The 19334-nt window shown below is 43.3% G+C and overlaps 1 protein-coding gene across 2 annotated transcripts in view; it reads left to right on the forward strand.

Moving 5' to 3' along the window:
• The window catches only part of LOC133348557 (uncharacterized), a 49442-nt gene that overhangs the window by 21124 nt on the left and 8984 nt on the right, over positions 1-19334 (forward strand). The window contains exon 2 of one of the 2 annotated variants that reach the window (XM_061561437.1): positions 2442-2525. The exons of the other annotated variant lie outside the window; for it this stretch is intronic. Coding sequence (XP_061417421.1) covers positions 2442-2525 — 84 coding nt within the window. The remainder of the gene's footprint in view (positions 1-2441; positions 2526-19334) is intronic. 2 annotated transcript variants of the gene reach the window in all.

Raw genomic sequence — 19334 nt, forward strand, 5'->3', positions numbered from 1 at the left:
ATTTATTTTTGCGTGCACCATCACCGAAGCCGTAATACATTGGCAGCGGTTAGAAGAAGTTATTATTGGTTACAAATGTTTTTAACACATCCCTGTTATAGATTATATCTTGAGCTATTTTTTCACTACATCAAAGTCAATACAACATTGTCATTTTTTCAAACATCCATGCGCAAAGTATTAGTGCGTGGACTAGTGTGTGTAGGTATTTAAACACACATGCGACGACTTGCCTGTACGAACATAAGCGCATGTGTAAAGTCAAAAAGATCAAACCATTTGGTTTGGTTTGACCGCTTAGGCAAGCGTCCTTAGTGGGCACTTAAACTTGTACAGCAGACGGTGGGAGTCCCAGAGGTATAGTCCTTACCACACGAGTTACCCTTGTCTATTGAATAAAAAAGAAAGTATATTTCCCAATTATATTGCAACTGAGCTACTGGTGCCATGCCACGAGACAAATGATGAACTGAGAGCTCCCACAAAGCACCGCAGGCTTGCGTGATAGAGAATTACAGGTTTCACAAAACGTCTTCTGAACGGTCTTCAAGTGATCTCTTCCTGTCCACACATGAAGAGACGCACTTTCAAATATGCCCTGCGGTGGGAGAAATGTACGGCACATGGCACTAAAAGCGATACACTTTGATTAATGATCAAAGTTGGAATTTAGCTAACTAAAGTAAAAACATTTAATTTTTTATCGTAGTTTTTTTTTGCAGAAATTGGCGAACAGGCTGAGAACATCAACTGGGCTGTACTTGAGAACCTGGTTCAATCTTGAGTGACTAAAACCCCAGATTTGAACCCAGGAGTTCGGTGCTGCTAGGTCAGTACTCTGACTATTGAACTAAATTTAGCATTGGTCTACTACGTTTAGGAGTCCCACCGATAATGCATGTAAACATATGCAAACACATGTACACAAACAAAGCGCTTGGGTTACGTTTTTTGTAAAGCTGTCCAGTGTGTGAAGCCGTTCAGTGTATTTACCCAATTGGCCATCTGATGACCCTGAGATAAGGGCTGGCACACAAACCTCCATAGAATCACAGTCCTGGCAAACATAGCCTTCACCTACATTATAATTTACCATTGGTCTTGCATCAACACTTTCCTAACCTTGGGTTGCGTTGCTAAGTGGAAACACATCGGGTGGAGATGGGGAGAAATATTCTTGTGAATACGAGTGCATGTTCACATGAGTAAATTATGTTGATAGAGGTATGTTATCATCATCCAGCGTGTGCAGTGTGTTGGGGGATGGTGGGTGGGTGTGAGGTGGGGGGAAAGAAACGATTAAGCAATGGAATTAGTTTTTTGCACCCAGTACTACAAATCTGGTCACATCAGTTAAATCCCTGCCCCGAGAAAACAGGTCTGAACCTGGTCTGGATCTCTTATCCCTAATTTAACACAGCCTTTAAATGAGCACATTGTACTGTGGATTAACATCTGACTGGCCTTGGTGCCAGCTACAGCATCCCCTCTTGTGTCGTGCTTTCCCACAGCCCTTGCCCCAACAGTTTGCATGGCTTCTACAGGATGTGTTTGTCTATTGGGGTGTAACTGTCATAAATACTGCGCTGGGACTTTCCAGAAGGAACCGGGAAGTCTCCGTAAGCCACAAATGTGTTATTTCCAAATTACTTGCCTTAACTGTTTCAACCATAGCTATTGTTTTGGTTCATTCTAATGATAATACTTTAAGCTATAAATCCCTCGTAAGGGTATTAAAAATTACCATTTAAATATTGTTCAAGTGAGCACATTGTCTGGCAATTGTGCGCACTCATTTACACAAAGACAAAGATCTCCAGTAGGGCTGACATGAGAATGTTGGGCAGCACATATCAAAGACACCACGGCATATGAGGGGAAGGGTGGCCAGCACTACGCCCTGCTACCAAAGGCCCCACAGTGCTGATGTTTACACATTTCACCATGTACTCAATTAAGACTGAGTCGATCTAGGGGAGTCTCAGGGCCACCGAATACTGGTCGTGAATGGGAATCGAACTCGGGTTTCCAGGGTCATAGTGCACTGTGCTAAACACTACCACTCCCTGCTTACACATGAACCCCACACGCATGTATCAAACGAAGGACACTCACATTACTACATGTGCCCAGGCAGTGTGCGCGTGTAATCGCTACGTATGGGTATCGCACTGGTGACGTGTGCGGCCGGTGATTACTGAGGAGCGTAAGTGACACGTGAACACGGCTATCTGCTCAGTTCCTAATAAAAACATTTATAAACGTTGCCGCCCTGCTATGTCACTCTCATCAACAACTCTGGCTTGCTGTGTTGCCATGTGATTTTAACATCTGGGTCACTGCCAGGATTCAGTAATGTTTCTTGAACGGTCCACGATCGGTGCCTTACAATTTGTTTTGTGCTTTGTGCCCTGTGCGCTGTGCCCCGCTTTTGATTGTAGAGGGCGAGGTAGAATGGGACATCAAGGAGGAACTCCTTGGAGAGGTCCTGGTCACGAAAGAGCAGAGCACATCCTCGCCCACAGGTGCTTGCCCCGGACACAGTGCCACGCATCAGACATTCATTCAAAAAACACGGAGAAAGCGTTGGAGCAACGGTTGCCGCACTTACATTTAAAAAAAAATAAGATCGCTCTCATTACATGCAGTGCTTGCCACTTATGACCACAATACCTTGCTGATCTCGTTAAAGAGCATAAACCATCACGCCAACTCTGGTAATCCTCACAGCAGCTGGCTTTTAGCTGACCATCGAACAAAGATGGTCACTGCATCACGCGCTTTCAGATGCGTTTCTGCGCTCATCTGAAATGCTCTTCCTTCCGAAATTAAGAAGCCTCTGGAGCCATGTACTTTAAAATCTAGATTGAAAACTATTTTCTCTAGAACTGCTTTTTGTGTTTAGTGTCATTCCCCCGCACCTCCAATTAGCACGGTTGGCTATGTATGGTGAAAAAGCAGTTCAACATACTGTACATAAACAACCGAAATTTTATCATTCAATGTTAAGAGTAAAAATGTATGCATTTGACAACTTCAGCAACTTGCCTACCGGCTATGAGTTACTTGTAAAATGTTGTAATGTAATCGACTGGATTTAAACATATATAAGCAGAACTTATGGATAAAATGTGTTTTAATCCATCAGACTATTGGATTTACAGACCAGTAATAGCAATCAAACATTTGTTTACGCAAGCAAACTCTTGCAACGGGTTTGTCTTTCTGGGTTTCATAAGCAAGATCAATCAGGCTTGTTTTCAACAAATGCTGCTTGATTACCAGATGTTCTATAAAAACGTAAACATAGCAACCAATCACGTGGGCAATCACTTATTTTGGCACGCTCTGCCTGAGTAAACTAAACTTTAAATTTTAGCAGGTAAGGCCCACTGAGCTATTATCCACTTTTTCAGACAAGCGACCTGGCCACAAATGACAGCTCAAAAAAGTGACTTATGTTGAAATTCAGAGCCCCCAAATACTCTAAACGCAAGTTTCTAAATGTGGAGGGAAGAACCAGAGGACCCGGAGAAAAATCCACGCGACCACGGGGAGAACACGCAAACTCCAAATATACAGGCGTCAGGGTTTGGATCGACCCCACGACTTCCTGCGTACCAGACGAGGCAGTTAACATCTCGCCACTGCGCCGCGCACTAATATTTTATAACGGGAAAAAATCCGACCGTTATCTAGCATCTGGCGGCCACGAGCGTCACACAGCGGTGCGTTCATTGTGCAGGTTTAACGCTTCCTGCAATACGAAGGTTTCCGTCGCTCACTTGTGCTCTCGTATCCACCACGCTGCTCACCCGCCACCGCAGCACACAACAGCGCCTGTGTTTACTCATGGGAAGAATAGGAATGCAGAATGACCGCTTGCCTGCCCTTCCTCAAAACTTTAGAACAATCGCCTGGATTGTCACCAACAAAATTATTTATTCTTTGTTTTGTGCGGGGTGTGCGTCTTTTTTTGTTACGTTGGGGTTTTTCTAATGTCGTTTTATTTCTAGGCACTCGGTTTGGAAATTTATTTACATATTGTTTTTTTCTTTTCCAATTTTAGATGCCTGGTTTGTTTGTGTGTGTGTGTCGGTGACGATGTATATGGTGTGCATGTTGCTCATTTCTCCGGTGCAGAGAGTTGATGGTTTCTGTCTGGTTACCACTAACTGCAAAAAACCCTGTGGGATAAAGCAAAAACCCCCACTCGTTCAAATTTAATTCCAGCGGTGAGAATTGTAACAAAAATATTGGTTTAAAAATCACCGGCATGTGTTGCCCATTTTTCTCCGTGCTAGATAGGGCACGCGAGTAAGTACACCGCCCCCCGAGTGAGGATGAAAAAGTCACTCGAAGTGGCTTTGGAAGTGCCTTCGTTCTGTGATGTCACCTCCTGTGGCCGTTTTCTAACGCGGGGGTGGTGCAATGCTTCGTGAGAGTTCCATACGGACACTTAATCTCATAGCATGGCGCTGAATGCACGCCTGCCGCACAATACAATTGTAAAGAACACCAAGGAAAATTAATGGATTGATTTTTTATGGCGAGGTACCGCAATGTGCAACTGAGTTGCTTAATGAAAGCCGCAACATATCATTGTTCAACATAGGATGCTTAATTATAATAATTTGCACTTTTAAGGCGCCTTTCACAAAAGTCTCAACGTGCCGAGAATGAAAATAAGAAAGATAATAAAGAAATAACTGGGTGGAAGAATAAGAGTCCAAGAGGAACAAAACTAAATCGGATTTATATTTTTAAAATAAGTTTTTAGTCGTGATTTAAAGATGTCAACACTTTCCGAGAGCCTGATCTCCAGTAAGGAGTTCCACAACTTGGGGGGGGGCACCATTCAATTCCCAATCACCCCAAGAAAAGTAACCGCGATGGAGGTATACATGAAAGGGCACAATCAGCAGATCTTTGACTTGGCTCCTGAATATGATGTGGAGCAAACCCTCGCAAGGCCCTGAAGCCAGTTAGTTAAGGTTTGTCACATAAAGAAACATGCCAATTCGTTACTAGCTCAGCACACCGGTGCGTTGGAGAGTAAACCCACAACTTTAACAATTTGAGTACAGCGTTTCACCAGTAATTATAACGAACATCATCAGGCGGACATCAAGAGTTGTTTTAATTATACATTAATATTTACGTGATCTAATCCAAAAACCTCTTATGGATATTGGTCACGTAAGCCTTCGTGTTAACAAACCCTTAAATATGGCAACATTGAAAGAGTGCGACATAGTTATGTTGGTTGGAAATGTTTGCCATTTAACGCAAACGATAAACCGCGGTGTTTCTTTGCTCTACACGATTATTATCAATACGTGCAGTGGCCTTAGCATGCTTGTTGATCTTAACTTGGCATGCTTGCCACATTCAGTTTGGCAAAGCTTGTCCTGCTCAGCCTTCGCATGCTCATCATATTTTGAGTGCTAATTCATTCAGTCTGGCACATGGTAATGTGGAAAAAAAGACATTACAACGGCGATTACACAGCGGAGTCCCACAACAACAACAACAAGTAGCAGCGGCGGCGGTGGCAGCAGCTCGCCAAACGTTCGGCACCCTGCAGCTGTACTTATTTCCAATGACTAACGCAAATTCACGTTTCCCAAGAGGTCGGTTCACCGAACAGCCATTCCAACTACGGCGGCAAGTGCAATGGTGGAAAAAATAAATACGTGTACAACAACAGTGCCTCTTGCTTGACGTGCTTATGCCAAGTGGTGTTGAATCGGGGGCCTCTACCCTCCTTGACCTTGCGTGCCTGCAGACAAGCCCACTCAACAACGGCGCGTATCCGGGTAGGACCGTCTTCTTGCACGGCTCGGCCCTAAGTTGCTTAGTCAGGTTTTATTTAAAGATACTGGCCTGATATTTATACAACAATTAACATTCCACCCAAACTATATAATTGCGTGGTGTGTGCACGTTTTGTTGGATTGTGGGACATACTGTATTAGATTTCACATGAAGGTTAAAACAAATCGCTCACTAATTTTTGCGACTGATGAAACAAAAATTACAGCTCCCCGTCCCCCCCCCGAGTTTTTTGTCAGTGTGTATAGTTGCCTTTGCAGTGCCTGGTGAGTCAGTTCTACGTTTACGTGTGCCTACCAGTGTGGTTTAGTGGTTCGATCAATGTGCTGAATAATGTACTCATTATCCAGTGTCATGTGAAAGCACCAGCACTGGAGAAGAAAGAGGTGAAATTTCGATGTAAAGCTTTCGTGACTGCAGGGATTCATATTCTGGGTTCTTTCGGTAAAGTCACGTAGAAGGGAAATAATAAAATAAGGAAAATAAATTTCGATTTAAAGCTTTCGTGACTGCAGGGATTCATAATCTTGGTTTTTTCGGTAAAGTCACGTAGAAGATAAATAATTAAAGAATAAAAATAAAACATACTAAAATAAAAATCTCACGACGTTTCGGCCACAACACAAGCAGCCGTCCTCAGGTGAAGAACAGAGCTGTCGGAAAGACAGCGTCCCAATGAACAATGCTAAGCTTGGCAGCGTATGTTATTGTATTATGTTTTATTTTTATTATTTTATTATTTCCCTTTTACGTGACTTTACCGAAAGAACCAAGAATAAGAAAGAGGTGGTCAGTTGTGGTGCTGTCCGCACCCCACCCTTGTGTGCTGTGCCGCCCTAAAAAAGGTGCTCGCAAACAGGACTTGCCTCAACATTGTACAGCACTTGGTTATAATGGGGGATATTCTTCTTTGTGTATCGCTGTAATGGTGAAGAATGTGGGAGTCTTGGTTTAACTTGATAAAGATGGTTCTCAGTATTGGCTTGGATGCAACAAGAGTGTCTGCCGTTGTCACAATTTTTCTATGACAGTACGGTATTGTGGTTTGTTTAATTACAATTCTAGACTCATTCACTCGTGTTATGTATGCGAATTTAAGTGCCGTATAAAGTGTCGGGTTTGTGTTCACAAAACTGCAGATGTAACCCAGGTTTTGGCCTCGTAACAAGAGACCGCTGAGCCAAGCATAACTCGGTGTCTGTGTTAAGTGACGTCCTCAACCGTCGCACTTTCTTTATGGGAACTTGAGTTCCAACTAAATATACGCTTAATATATTCATGTCATTGTTCTGGAAACTGGTAACAAACGCTTCGTGTGCCACCCGCTTTGGTGTCAATGGAATTTCCTTATGGTTCAGAGTTCACTGGAACGCAGCCTCACCCCTTCAGCAATGTCATTCCAGGAACGCTATGTACCAAGCAAACCATCTGCTAATTCGTGCAGACAAATAACATCCAATGGTGGCTCTTCTTCGCAAACACATGCCTCTGTTGGCTGTTACATTGGCTGAAATGAGATACGAGTTGAAAAATGTGCTTCAATTTATAAGATGTCCATTGCCAAATAATTCGTGCCTTGTGCTCAGTTGGGGACATTGTACTCATCCAGTGTCAAGAGCACAGTGCGCTAACCACTGCACCACAGTTCCCCAATACACACACTGGTATCCACACACATAAACACAGAACTCTGACTTAGCAGATAATGAGTACATTATTCAGTGTCATGTGAAAACATCAGCATTGGAGGCAGACGTGGACAGTTGTGTATTTAAGGTAGTATTTATTGATGTACAGCTCCACTGCATAAAGGCCTCTCACCCACCGTGTTAATCATGGTGGGTTTGGACCATTCTTCACAGCGCTGGTTAGAAAGATGTGGCCATTGATAACACTGGTCAACAACAAAAAAAACATTTTTTTCTGGCCTGGACTTTTGCAGCTGTTTTAGACTAATTTCAGGGTGCTGATTCCAAATCTGATCTCAGATTTGCTCTATCACATCTCATTTTTATGCTATCGGCATACCCCATTTTCATTGATTTTACCGAAATTAACTCTGCCACTTATGATTGCAAGTTGTTGCGAGTCAGTGACTGCTTTAGTGTTAAAATATGGTGCTGTATTTTTAGGATAGTGTGTTTATAATATAATTTTATGTAGATATCCACATTTATTTAATATTTTTCTTCTGCAGTTTTTATTGAAAATGCAATATTTGATATCTCAAAAACCTGATGTGATAGACAACAACTGATGCCAGATTTGGAATCAGCACCCCAAAATTACATTAAAACCGTTGGAATACCTTATTCCAGAAAAAGTGTGTTGACCAGTGTAATTAGCTGTGGCTGAAAATTGAACTCAAGTCGCCCGGCGGAGTTTCACGGTGAAATTTGCTAACCACTAAACCACCGCTCCACCACCCGTCCGCTCACCCCCAGTTCGTAAACTGGTGCCATTCAATTTAAACGTTTTTTGGGGGTAGTAACAGGTGCAGTGTAAACAGTTGTAGACACCGTGAAGTTGTGATGGGCAAGGAAGGGTATGCAGCACACGGCATCGACTCGAATCATTCACAAACGTCTACAAAAGCACTCGGTGCCTATACGCTCGGGTCTGTTCGGTGCATTCCCGTCGTATCGTTCATTGCTTGGAACTGAAGGGGGTTGTTTTCGTTCTGTAAAACTGCGCGAAGCTTTTGAGAGACATCTGCTCTGCATTTTTTTAAATCTCCGCCGCCCACCGACTGCTTGGCTGGCCAGCGTGGCCGGATACGGTGCATTCGTTGGTATTGGGCAAGGGAATTCGCGTGTGGAAGGGAATGCTGTGGTGCATGCTGTGGTGCATGTGTGGGCAGGCAGGCAGGCGTGCGTGTCTGTGTGTGGGGAGCGGTGGTGCAGCGGTTAGCGCGCTGCGCTACGAACCCCGGTGACCCGAGTTCGATTCCCGCTCACGGCCAACACCGGTGACGAATTTTGTCTGAACCGATCTTGGGCCTCCCCGAGGGCGACTCGGCCGCAAATGAGTACCCGGTACGGTGTGTAAACATCGCCACTGGGGAGACAAAGGCGGTCGGGCGTGGTGTTGGCCACCCCCCCCCCCCCCCTCCTGTGCCGTGCCGGCCTTCATAGGTGCTCGCTAGCAGCACTTGCCCCAACAGTCTGTTCAGGCTATACGGGAGGGGATCTTGGTTTTTGGAATTCGCGTGTTTAACTGCAGCCACCATGGGCTGGAACCGTTCCCCCCGGGCTCGGGCGGTGCCGTAAGTCGCAGCCGTCAGCCTCCTACCCGTGCGCTTACGGGAAGCGCTGTGAGTCACGCCAGGAGCGCTCTTTAACAGGATAACAACAGCGGACACCGGTGACGAAGCTTGTGCCCCCCACCTTACTTTCCACCGCGGAATGAGGGCCTCCTCTGTCCCACGTCGTTTGGATCGTGTCATTGTATTTGACCACGCGATGTTCCCCACTATTTTCGGATGTTAAAAAAAATGGGAAGTTAGGTTGATCCACCCGTGTGTTGGTTAACAAATACATTTTATGTGCAGCTCATCTATCCACCGCTGTATGAAGGCCTCTTACACACTTTGCTGGTCATGGTGGGTTTTGACCATTCTTCACAGCACTGGTCAGAAAGATGTGGCCCAAGAAGGATTCTGACACCACTGACCATTGATGGTTAGATGTGGTCGGGAATTGAACTCGGGTCGCCGTCTCTGCCGGATTAAGCTAGTGCGGGGCCTGTAGCATTCTGTTATAAAGGGGCCCTAAATAAAAAAAAAAACTGAAATATTAAAACACTTGCTATACAGCCAGATAATGACAAATCGCTAACCTTAAACACCCAGTCGTTCATACGTTGAAGGCAGTACAGTACTAGAGTAATAGAGCAAGTGCAGAATCACTGAGCCGGAATTGATAGCTTGAAAGCATTTAGCGCGGGGCCCTTGAAAGTGTGGGGCCCGTAGCATATGCTACTTTTGTTACTAGGATAATCCGGAAATGGTCGCCTTATTTTAACGTTCATGCACCTGCGGTATTAACCAGGAAGGTCGCCGGAATCGAACCGCGAACCGCTGCAACGCGCTCTCGCTGGGCCATCTCACTGCCCCAAGTGAAGCAGTGGTGTTTGTGAGCTTTTTGTCTGGTTAAACGTCGCCTCCGGCTCCAAAATCCATAAAACCTGCTCTGCAGGATCATCTCCTCGTCCTTGTGGGCTCGTGCTCCTGTTACCTGCGCGTATCTGTAGAATGTGTGTGTGTACATGCACACGATCAGCCATTTTGTCAATCCACTGCTGGATGAGGGCCTCCCCACCCCGTGCGGGTCGTGGAGTTTATTTCGCCAAACTTTACCTCGCTGGTCAGCAGGAGCTGGTAAAGACGATGAGCACAGAGTTGGGTTTACAATACAACAATGGATTTCACTGCAACAGCCTCTGCTGCCCACCACGTAGCCACCCGTAGCCCAATGACAAGCTGTTCCCTTCAGGATGGTCACCCATCCAAGCTCTATCCAGTCTCAGCCCTATTGAATGCAATGCTCCCGAATGTCCGAACCTATGCCGTAGCATGATGTACTTAAAGGCTTCCCAATATTATATAGGCCCTTGGACGATAATTACGTAACAGAATGCCCGGACATGGTATTCCTCTAAGAGCTTATCCGGTGTAAGGACTTGCATGATGCCAGCCATTGTGCTGCGACAGCCTCAATGATGAGCATTCATTACACACTGATCTTTATCCAAATTAAATCACATAGTGTTCAAAAGCTGAGACCCTCCCTCCATTTTCATATGAGGGGGAATTAATTTATCAATTTATGTCTGAGCCAGATTTTGATATTTCAAAGAAACTTATGGTACCTCTCAGTGGGTTCTTACCTCATTATTGTATTTATTTATCTGTACTTAAGCTAATGTTCTTGAGATTTCTGAGACTTTGCCATGGAGACTGGTTAAGTGATGAAGGATTGCTTCAATTCATGTCAACTTGAAAGCAAGGTGTCCGATGCCACCTTCACTAGGCCTGTGAATTATTTTAGCAGTAATGAGCGAGGTGCTAGCACATGCATATGACGGATGTACTTTTGTGTGTGTGCTGGCAGCAGTATACCCACGCAATCTGTCGGCACAATAATATGAGAAGTTCCACCTTGTTCCTGCTCAAAAGTCCTCTCCCCATGAGAACCAAACTTGGTTTAAATTCCTTCCGTGTGGTGGCTCCCAATGTCTGGGACAACTGAGCTAAAATGTTTGGGATTAAAACCTTACATTGTCCTTGTCCTTCTACTGGACATCTGTGAAAAAGAGCTTCATAGCTAATCGGATTAATTCACTATACATATTCTGATTCTGATTATTCTGATTCTAAAAAACTTTTCGACATTAGAAGCCCTTTTATAGGGATACGTGCAATTGATCGCTCTGCGTTGAAGACTATTTTTGTGTGGGGTGCGTTCTACTCGCCTTGTTATATTATTTGTGCTGGTTGTACCATGTTGATGCACGGCCTTGCCGTTTGGAACTTGACCTTGTGCGCTTGTTTTTTTATTCCTTTGTTTATGTTTTTTTATATAACCAAGTTTCGATTGTGCAACTAGATACCAATAAAAAAATTGCATTTATTGCCTCATGGGTTTTACCTTTGCAAAAATAAACCAAAGAAATGTAATCCAAAAGCAATCATTCTAAGCTGTTGCCGTATAAAACGAAAATGAAACTTTATATTGCACTTTCCAACGTGTATTTGTTTGTCCTCGAAAGTGTTTAATTAGTGATAATGTTAATTTTAAAGCAGTACAATGAGGTCACGTCACCACGGCACGTGACTTGCGACTTTGCAAGATGACGTCAGGGAATTGTGGCATCACAAAGGCAAAGTTTATTACCGCTGGTTTTTGTAAAACCTTTGATCAATTTGGCTGTTTTTTTCTACAGGGGGAGTCCCTCATAGCAACACAACCTTATGCCAAATTTTTTTTGTTATATTAGATTAGCTTTCTTAGAGATATCGACGGGACACAGCTCATGTGTTCAACATGACTGCGGTTTGAAAGTGTTAAAATCACAAATTCTGATGATATTTTTTTTCTTAAAGTAAAACATTTTCAATTTAATATTTCTATGCTCCCCCATGTCTATGTTCCCCGTCATCACTAACCTGCACTGACCAGTGTGGTGAAGTTTGGTCAAATAACCCCCACGACCCAAACGGTGTTAAATATGCCCTCATCCAGCATATGGACTGACATCTACGTGTACTGTGTTTTTGACAGTAGTCCTTTTTTAAATCTGAAGACTGGCCCTGTCCAGAAGAATCTTAGCTTCAGGCATTGTAACAGTGTATGTAACATGCACACATCCCATGAATAAGTAAGTTATGAAGATCATGTAACAAAAACCTTGTATGCACATAGCGATGAATTGATGTACCTGTTGGGTTGCATTGGGATCTGTGGATGAAATGCGCCTTAGACGTGTTAATTATTATGTTATTACTCATGATATGTTACTGTACACAAGTGATATGAAAATGTTATTCTCATGTAACTTTTCGGGTCAAGCAAACACATTTTACAAACGAGATGGAAAAAACCCAAATGAGAGGACAAGCGTGAGACAAGAACAACAATAATACTCATCTTCTTGGTTCTTTCGGTAAAGTCACGTAGAAGGGAAGTAATAAAATAATAAAAAGAAAACAATAAAATAATTCTCACGACGTTTCGGCCACAACGCAAGCAGCCGTCCTCAGGTGAAGAACATGTCTGTCGATAAGACAGAGTCTGAATGACACGTCCTAGGCTTGGAGCGTCTATTTAAGCTGGGAGGGAGGAGGAAGAGCGCCTTGACAAAATAATTTGCATATGAAGAGAAATTTAGCATATTTATGGGAAATGCAGGAATGCGACTAGTGCTAATTGTGAAATGCGATGCTGTATGATGACAAATTATTGAATGCCTTGGGGGTAAATTTGTGTCACTCATGAACCTGTAATTCGATAACCCCAATATGAATAGACTGCACAACACTCGACTGTGTTGTGTGATGGTAAAGGTGCAGCTCTGCAATTGCTTGCTCACGCCACTGCTGGCAGAAGGGCCTCCACTAGAAGGAGCCCTGCAGAGAGCCCCTCTTGAAGGTAGTTTGACCCTTTTTTTTACACGCGACGTCTTGGAAAAGATGGCACCACATACATTTTCTCCCATCGCACGTGACTTTCTGTTCGACTGACCGTGGTTGTACCCATCTATACTTCTGGGTGGACAGAGTCGGTGGGGGGGGGGGGTATTTAAGAAATGTGTCCATTACTCTTTGGTTCTTTCGGTAAGTCACGTAGGTAGAAATAAAACAAAATAAATCACGACGTTTCAATAGCAACACAAGCCATCGTCTTCAGGTGAAAATTGCGATAGCCGCGAGCAGCACGATGTCTACAGCAGACATTTCTACTTACGTGATTCTACCGAAAGAACCAAAGAGTATGGATTCCTGCAGTCACGAAAGCTTCAAATCAAGATTGAAATGTGTCCATTGTTTAAACTGCCACATCGGAAGATCGAACCGGGCGGGATTGCAATTCCAGTGAGCTAACCAGTATACTATGGCAGCATCTCGTGGTGTATGGTTGGGCAAGTTCTGGGTTTTAGTTACGTATGGCGTTGGAGGGATATTTAACACCACTTCTTATAAGTCCTATGTCGCACAGTTCCTCTAAATGCGCGGCAAAATGGGAATTTTGCTATTTTCAGCCGTCAATCTTGATAACATTTGTGTACATTGGCTCAGTTTTGACTGAACAAAAACATCGGGACACGCTCATGTCTTCAACTTGCGCAATTGCTTGAAGTTATGTATGCATTTTAGTTAGTTGAATTTGGCAATGTAGCTGCAACTCATCAAGACATTCATGTGGGCTACTTATCTAGCGGGGCATTCAAGGTCAAGTTTCGATTGATGTGCATACTTTTCTAGTCGGAGCGAGGAACGCTTGCGGTTCGTCAAGGCCGCTGAGAAGAGTTGAAGAAGGTGAAATTGTCTGTGGGTAAAAAACCCCCAAACCAACGCTGAAAATAACTCTCACTTCCTTGACGGGAAACGGACGAGTGAGCGGCAGAACAGTCCGAAAACATCGTGTTTCTCTGCAGGCTCATGACGAATTATTTACACGCTACACTTTAGATGTAGCCTACAATGGGAAACCTTAGAATGGTTTAGCCTAATCAAGTTTACGTTGCTTAAATGTAACTTCGGCCAATAGTGGTGGAATGTTTCACCCATAGCGGCCAGTCATTTGCCGTGTTCATGTGCGGTGTGTTCGTTGAAAATATAAAGGGCCAGGATGAGAGGGAGTTCTCACCGACTCTCTTCTTCTGTATTACCATGCCTGCCTTTTGCCATGGCTTTTGTGACTGTGGTCAAGTCCTGTGAAACTTCAGCGATTTGACTGTGCCTTCTGTTTGGTAAAGGGGACATCCTTTGCGTTGGGAGCCTCTAATCACTGTACAGTATGTAGTCGGCAATTATGTGCCAGGAGGCTGGCCACATTGTGGTATGGGTGGCTTTTTGGGGTGCCGTGGTGGCGAGATGTTGTTTCCCTCGTTTAGTGTACAGGAGGTTGCGGATTCGATCCCGATCCTGACCCTGATGATGATGCTCTATATTTGGAGTTTGTGCCTTACCTACCCCCGTGGTGGTCGCGGGGATTTCTCTTCAGGTTTGCCTCCGGGTTTGCCCTCCACATTGATAAACATACATTTAGATTTATTTGGCAGATACTATATATTTCCACGTTTATAAATCACTTTGACGAGCTATAATATGTGGCCAGATCACCTCTGAAAAAGAGCAAATAGCTCATTGGGCTTTACCTGAGTAATTATAATCATAGTAATAGTATGTTTCTTCAACACATACATGAAGATGGTGCGCAAGGGTTAAGCCAAGTTGAGTATGTAATGTCTTGGCAAGAAATGTTACTTGTGTGTATATATATACTCATCAGAGGGTGCATTCATGGTAGACAAATGGCCCTTCATGCAACATGAGTAAACTATGCCGAACTTCTCTCTGATTCATAACCCGAGTGTTGTTCATTCCAGGCTGGTATTTATATAAAACGTTACACGTTTGGGTCAGCTTCTGAACAAGAGATATACTCTTTTATTGATTAAAATAAATTAACATTCACAACAATATATTATTAAATTGTATCGCAGGTGTTAGGCGTATGATGGCCCTTTGTGTTAAGATAGATTTCATTTAAAGTTAAATTATACGTTAGTATATTAGGTAATATCCATTAATCAGTTACGTAAAAAAATCGTGTTTTTAAACGTGATACCTTTGGTTACCTCAGTAGCGTCCTCAAAGCTACAAGTTAGCAAGTTGTAATAAATGTTTGGTTATTAACCTGTGAGTGTGTGTTGGTCTATTTATTTTGTGTTGCCGTTCATCATAGACTGGATATCATACATTAATGTTGCCTTCCTTAATGAAGTATCTTTTACAATTTAATATTAGTACTTCTTGACATTGTGCCATTAATGGATCACCACACAGAGTGATTTTTTTTTGCCAGAGTAACTTTGTAAAAAAAAATTGTATTCGCGAGTAAATTCACGACTGACTTAATGTCCAACAAGTCTAGTCTGAGGTGACACTCACGTGTCACTGTGGAGGAGGACACAAGACACAACTTCTGTGACCGCCTCCCCATTCCCCCCAAATACATTCAAGTGCGGTGTGCATACTTGCACTTGTGGCTCTTGAATTGCAAGTCGAGTGAAACACATCTTATGATAAATCAATAGTTTTATGAGGAGTTGGCATCAATACATGTTTACGGCAATAAGTTCACACGAGGGCAGGATCTATATGGTATTTTAATTTTTTTTAGATTTGTTTAAAAACAACATGGGCATTGGCATGTTGTTACTTGTTTCCCGTTTAGTTTGATTCTGGAGCTGCATTTGTGTGGCTGCAAGTGCACTGACGACTCCGTGCTTGGTGTATGAGAGGCTAAAGACGATGCGAAATTAGTCACCTTTTGGGCAATTCACTATAACATCTCCCACATATAAGCCACTCATTCATTTTATTGGCCAAACATCTCAATGTAAGACCCTTCCTGATATATATATATTTTTTTCTTGAGATAGTGAGTTATTCCTGGGTGAATATCTGTAAATGTTTTAAAAAATAATTTACATCCCTTGTAAATCCATTGCTGGATGAAGGCCTTGTGGTCATGGGGGTTGATTGACTGTACTTCAGCAAACGGTCAGTGTAGGTTGGAATATAACTTCCATTACAATACATAACTGGCATTATTAATGTTTTGTAAGTGTTCATCAATATAAAAACATCGTATTGATGAGAATCAGCCGAATTAGTGAGTTGTACGGTTGGCTACCTACCGTGCGAAAGAAGTTCAACATACATACATAGGTGTGTGAGAAATATGGAGGAGATGCGTTGTTGCAATGACTATGTAATTGCCCATAACTGCAGCCAGCAAACGCAAATAAAAAATAAACAATAATGTAAATTGTGAAAATGATGGGCAGCCGTGATTCAACCTATAACATTTGAACATGACAGGCCACATGGAACTCACTTGACGTCAATTAGACAAAGGCTCAAAAGCTAAGGTGCACTTGATCCTCGCACAGCGGGTCATTTATTTATTATTTCGTTTTTCTCTCCCGAGTTGGCCGCTTACCAGGCTGAAATGCAAACAGCGCCGGCATCTCCAACTGCGCCCTGAAGGATCGCCTCAATATCAGTGGCAGCCATTGCCTCAGCCATTGCCATGGTTGCAGGGGGGGAAATGCTCACAAAACAAATTGCACTTCCAGGGGAAAAGGGGGGGCTATTGCTGTCGCCACGGTGACATTTTTGTTAGGGTAGTTAAAAGTTAAAATGAAGTGAAATGTTTTCATGAATGCTCATTTTGGGGGCAATGCATTTGCCTTGTAAGCAGATGCCTGACAGATTTCATTCCATCTCGAGACGTTTGCCAGGCTGCATTTTCTTGTGCAAAGTGGCCACGTGCCAAAAATCCATGACCAAGACATATCTATTGCACGAATTAAACATTAATAATACATCTCAATGCCCTTTTGATCCTTTACAACGCTTTGCGGTGATGTAAAAACTATCTCGGGTTGTAGAGGCAATGTGCGTGTGAGCTCACGATTACGCTGCATAACTTGTTGAACGTGTGCAGATCAGGCAGGCATGCACAAATTCACTTGCCTCGTCGATTCGATTTCTAGATATGATTCGATTCAACAAATTGACAATTTAATCTCATTTTACTTGTGAAATGTTGTTCATTCTTAGCTTACATTTACACGAGCATGATAAGTAACATATGATTTGTATATAATTACAATAATCGATTCTTACATGACCACTGATGTGCGTGTTTTGTGAGCTTGTGTCGTGCGGGTGCGGTGTATGCACGAGTACCGTACTTACGTGGAGAAAAGCAGGTGCAAATTCGCTTTATTCGTACATTTGTGCATCTTTTACATAGAGAGAAAATGTCATTCTCAACTCATAACCGACACAGTCTTCGCCCACTCCTTTAGAGAGAGAGGGAGGGAATGTCAGAGACGTGCGAGGAGGAACCACATTCAAGCAGCCACGCGATGAGCCGGCACCAACAATTGCCCAAGCTTTGCGGTCCCATATATATCAAGATGTTATCAGCCAATGAAGGCGTTATTGGTCAATTAATACATCGGTGCATGTGACACACACACACAACTTGTACGTGCTCTCCGGGATATGGAACTTCTGTAAAGCAGTATTTGGAAAGCACCGCGAAATACATAACCGTATGGTTTCCCCAATACAGGAAATGAAAAATGATTTCAATTTGTCAAATGGAACAGAGAGAGAAAAAAAATCACAACATATTTGATATGCAGAGGAAAGCAGCTCCAGAGCGGATTTCCCTTCCTGGCAAGCAGCCTGAGGGCACTGTACACTTCCTGAGATTCCCCGTGTGCTGCTGTTTCCCTTTTGCCAGACATCTCAAGTGGTGCTAAACGGCTGTCCGTGCAACACAAGCCCCCCGTAGTCTCAATGAAAAAAAACCCAAAGATTTCTAATTATGGCATTGTACTGCGTCTGCGTTGACAAACCATAATAAGGATGGATTATACAGCCTGCCGGGGGAGCGTGAAGTTGATGTTGAGTCAGTTTTTGCCAAAATTCATTGGTTTGATTCCTGCAGCAGCCCATTCATTTATATACGGTATATATATGCAATTATTCTTAAGTCCAAATTTGCGTAGCATTTTTAATTTGAGTGTGAAGCCCGCAAACAGGAAGACTGCTTCACAATTTTGGCACATCGCTTGATGAAGCTGGTTGTAATCGCAAGCAAAATGTCGTACTCAAATTGTAAATGTTGTGGGTTTCATATTCTTTGCATTTACTCTCCAACACACTACTGTAGTGTACTGATGTTGTAACTAATTGGAACGTTTTGTTTACATGACAAACCTTACTAATTGGCTGTCGTGTGGTGGTGGGTTAATAACACATTTATGTTTACGTCATCTAAACAAAAAAAAACCTTTATTATGAATAATATTGGCCGCGAAAGCCTACGTGTTAAACTGTTCGGGATTTATTAACGAACATATTGTAATTAGAATGAGGTTTTGATGATGGATTTTGTAGTGTAGGCAGGTCTGGTTAATTATTAATGTTGTCTTGGCATTTACCAAAGACTTTCTCACTTTCAAAATTAATCAACTCGAAATTTAGCAAACCCACTCTCAGGTATCCAGATAATGTCTTTATACTTAAGTAAAAGCCGACTGACAGATGCAGGGAATATAAACACACACAAACACAGGAGGCGATGGTTACGTGAGCATTCACTTAAGAGTGGGTCTACATAGCTTGGTCGTGTCATTCAATGTTTCCTCATTCAACTTGACAACAGCCTTGGCTTTAGGGTGCTCATGAAGCCGAGTGAGCCATTGATACAATATCTTCAGAGCAGTTTGCTCACCGATTCCTTGTCGACCATGATGTCAGGTTATGCAGCCACACTGCACAATGTCACTTTTCCTCTTCCCCCTCTGTCTCTCTTCTGCTTTAGGCAAGGATATAACGTAGTTTTCTTCTACGCCCTGGCTTGAGTGGCCAAGGGGCGGCCCACGAAGGCCCCGGACATGCAGCGAACGGCCTCGGTCGCTCGCCGTCGTCACTTGCGGAGTCTTGCGCGAATATTTTCTCCGTTGCGCTCGAACTCTTTCCGAGCGGCTTCTCTTCACGGCGGCATGTCAAGTTTAGACCAGACTCGTTCAAGCCGCAAGTCTGTCGTTTGCATAACTATGTTGCCCTTGTCAAAAATGGCATTCTCCTGGTGATCTACCGTACATCAGAACGCACAGTCGGAAAACGATACAAAACGACGTCAAAAGGAAAGGTAGAATCGGCAAAGCGAGCCAAACCTCATGATAAA

This window comes from Lethenteron reissneri, chromosome 27, assembly GCF_015708825.2.
Source record: "Lethenteron reissneri isolate LAM-NWPU_2019-01 chromosome 27, ASM1570882v1, whole genome shotgun sequence".
NCBI classification, from domain to species: Eukaryota; Metazoa; Chordata; class Hyperoartia; order Petromyzontiformes; family Petromyzontidae; genus Lethenteron; species Lethenteron reissneri.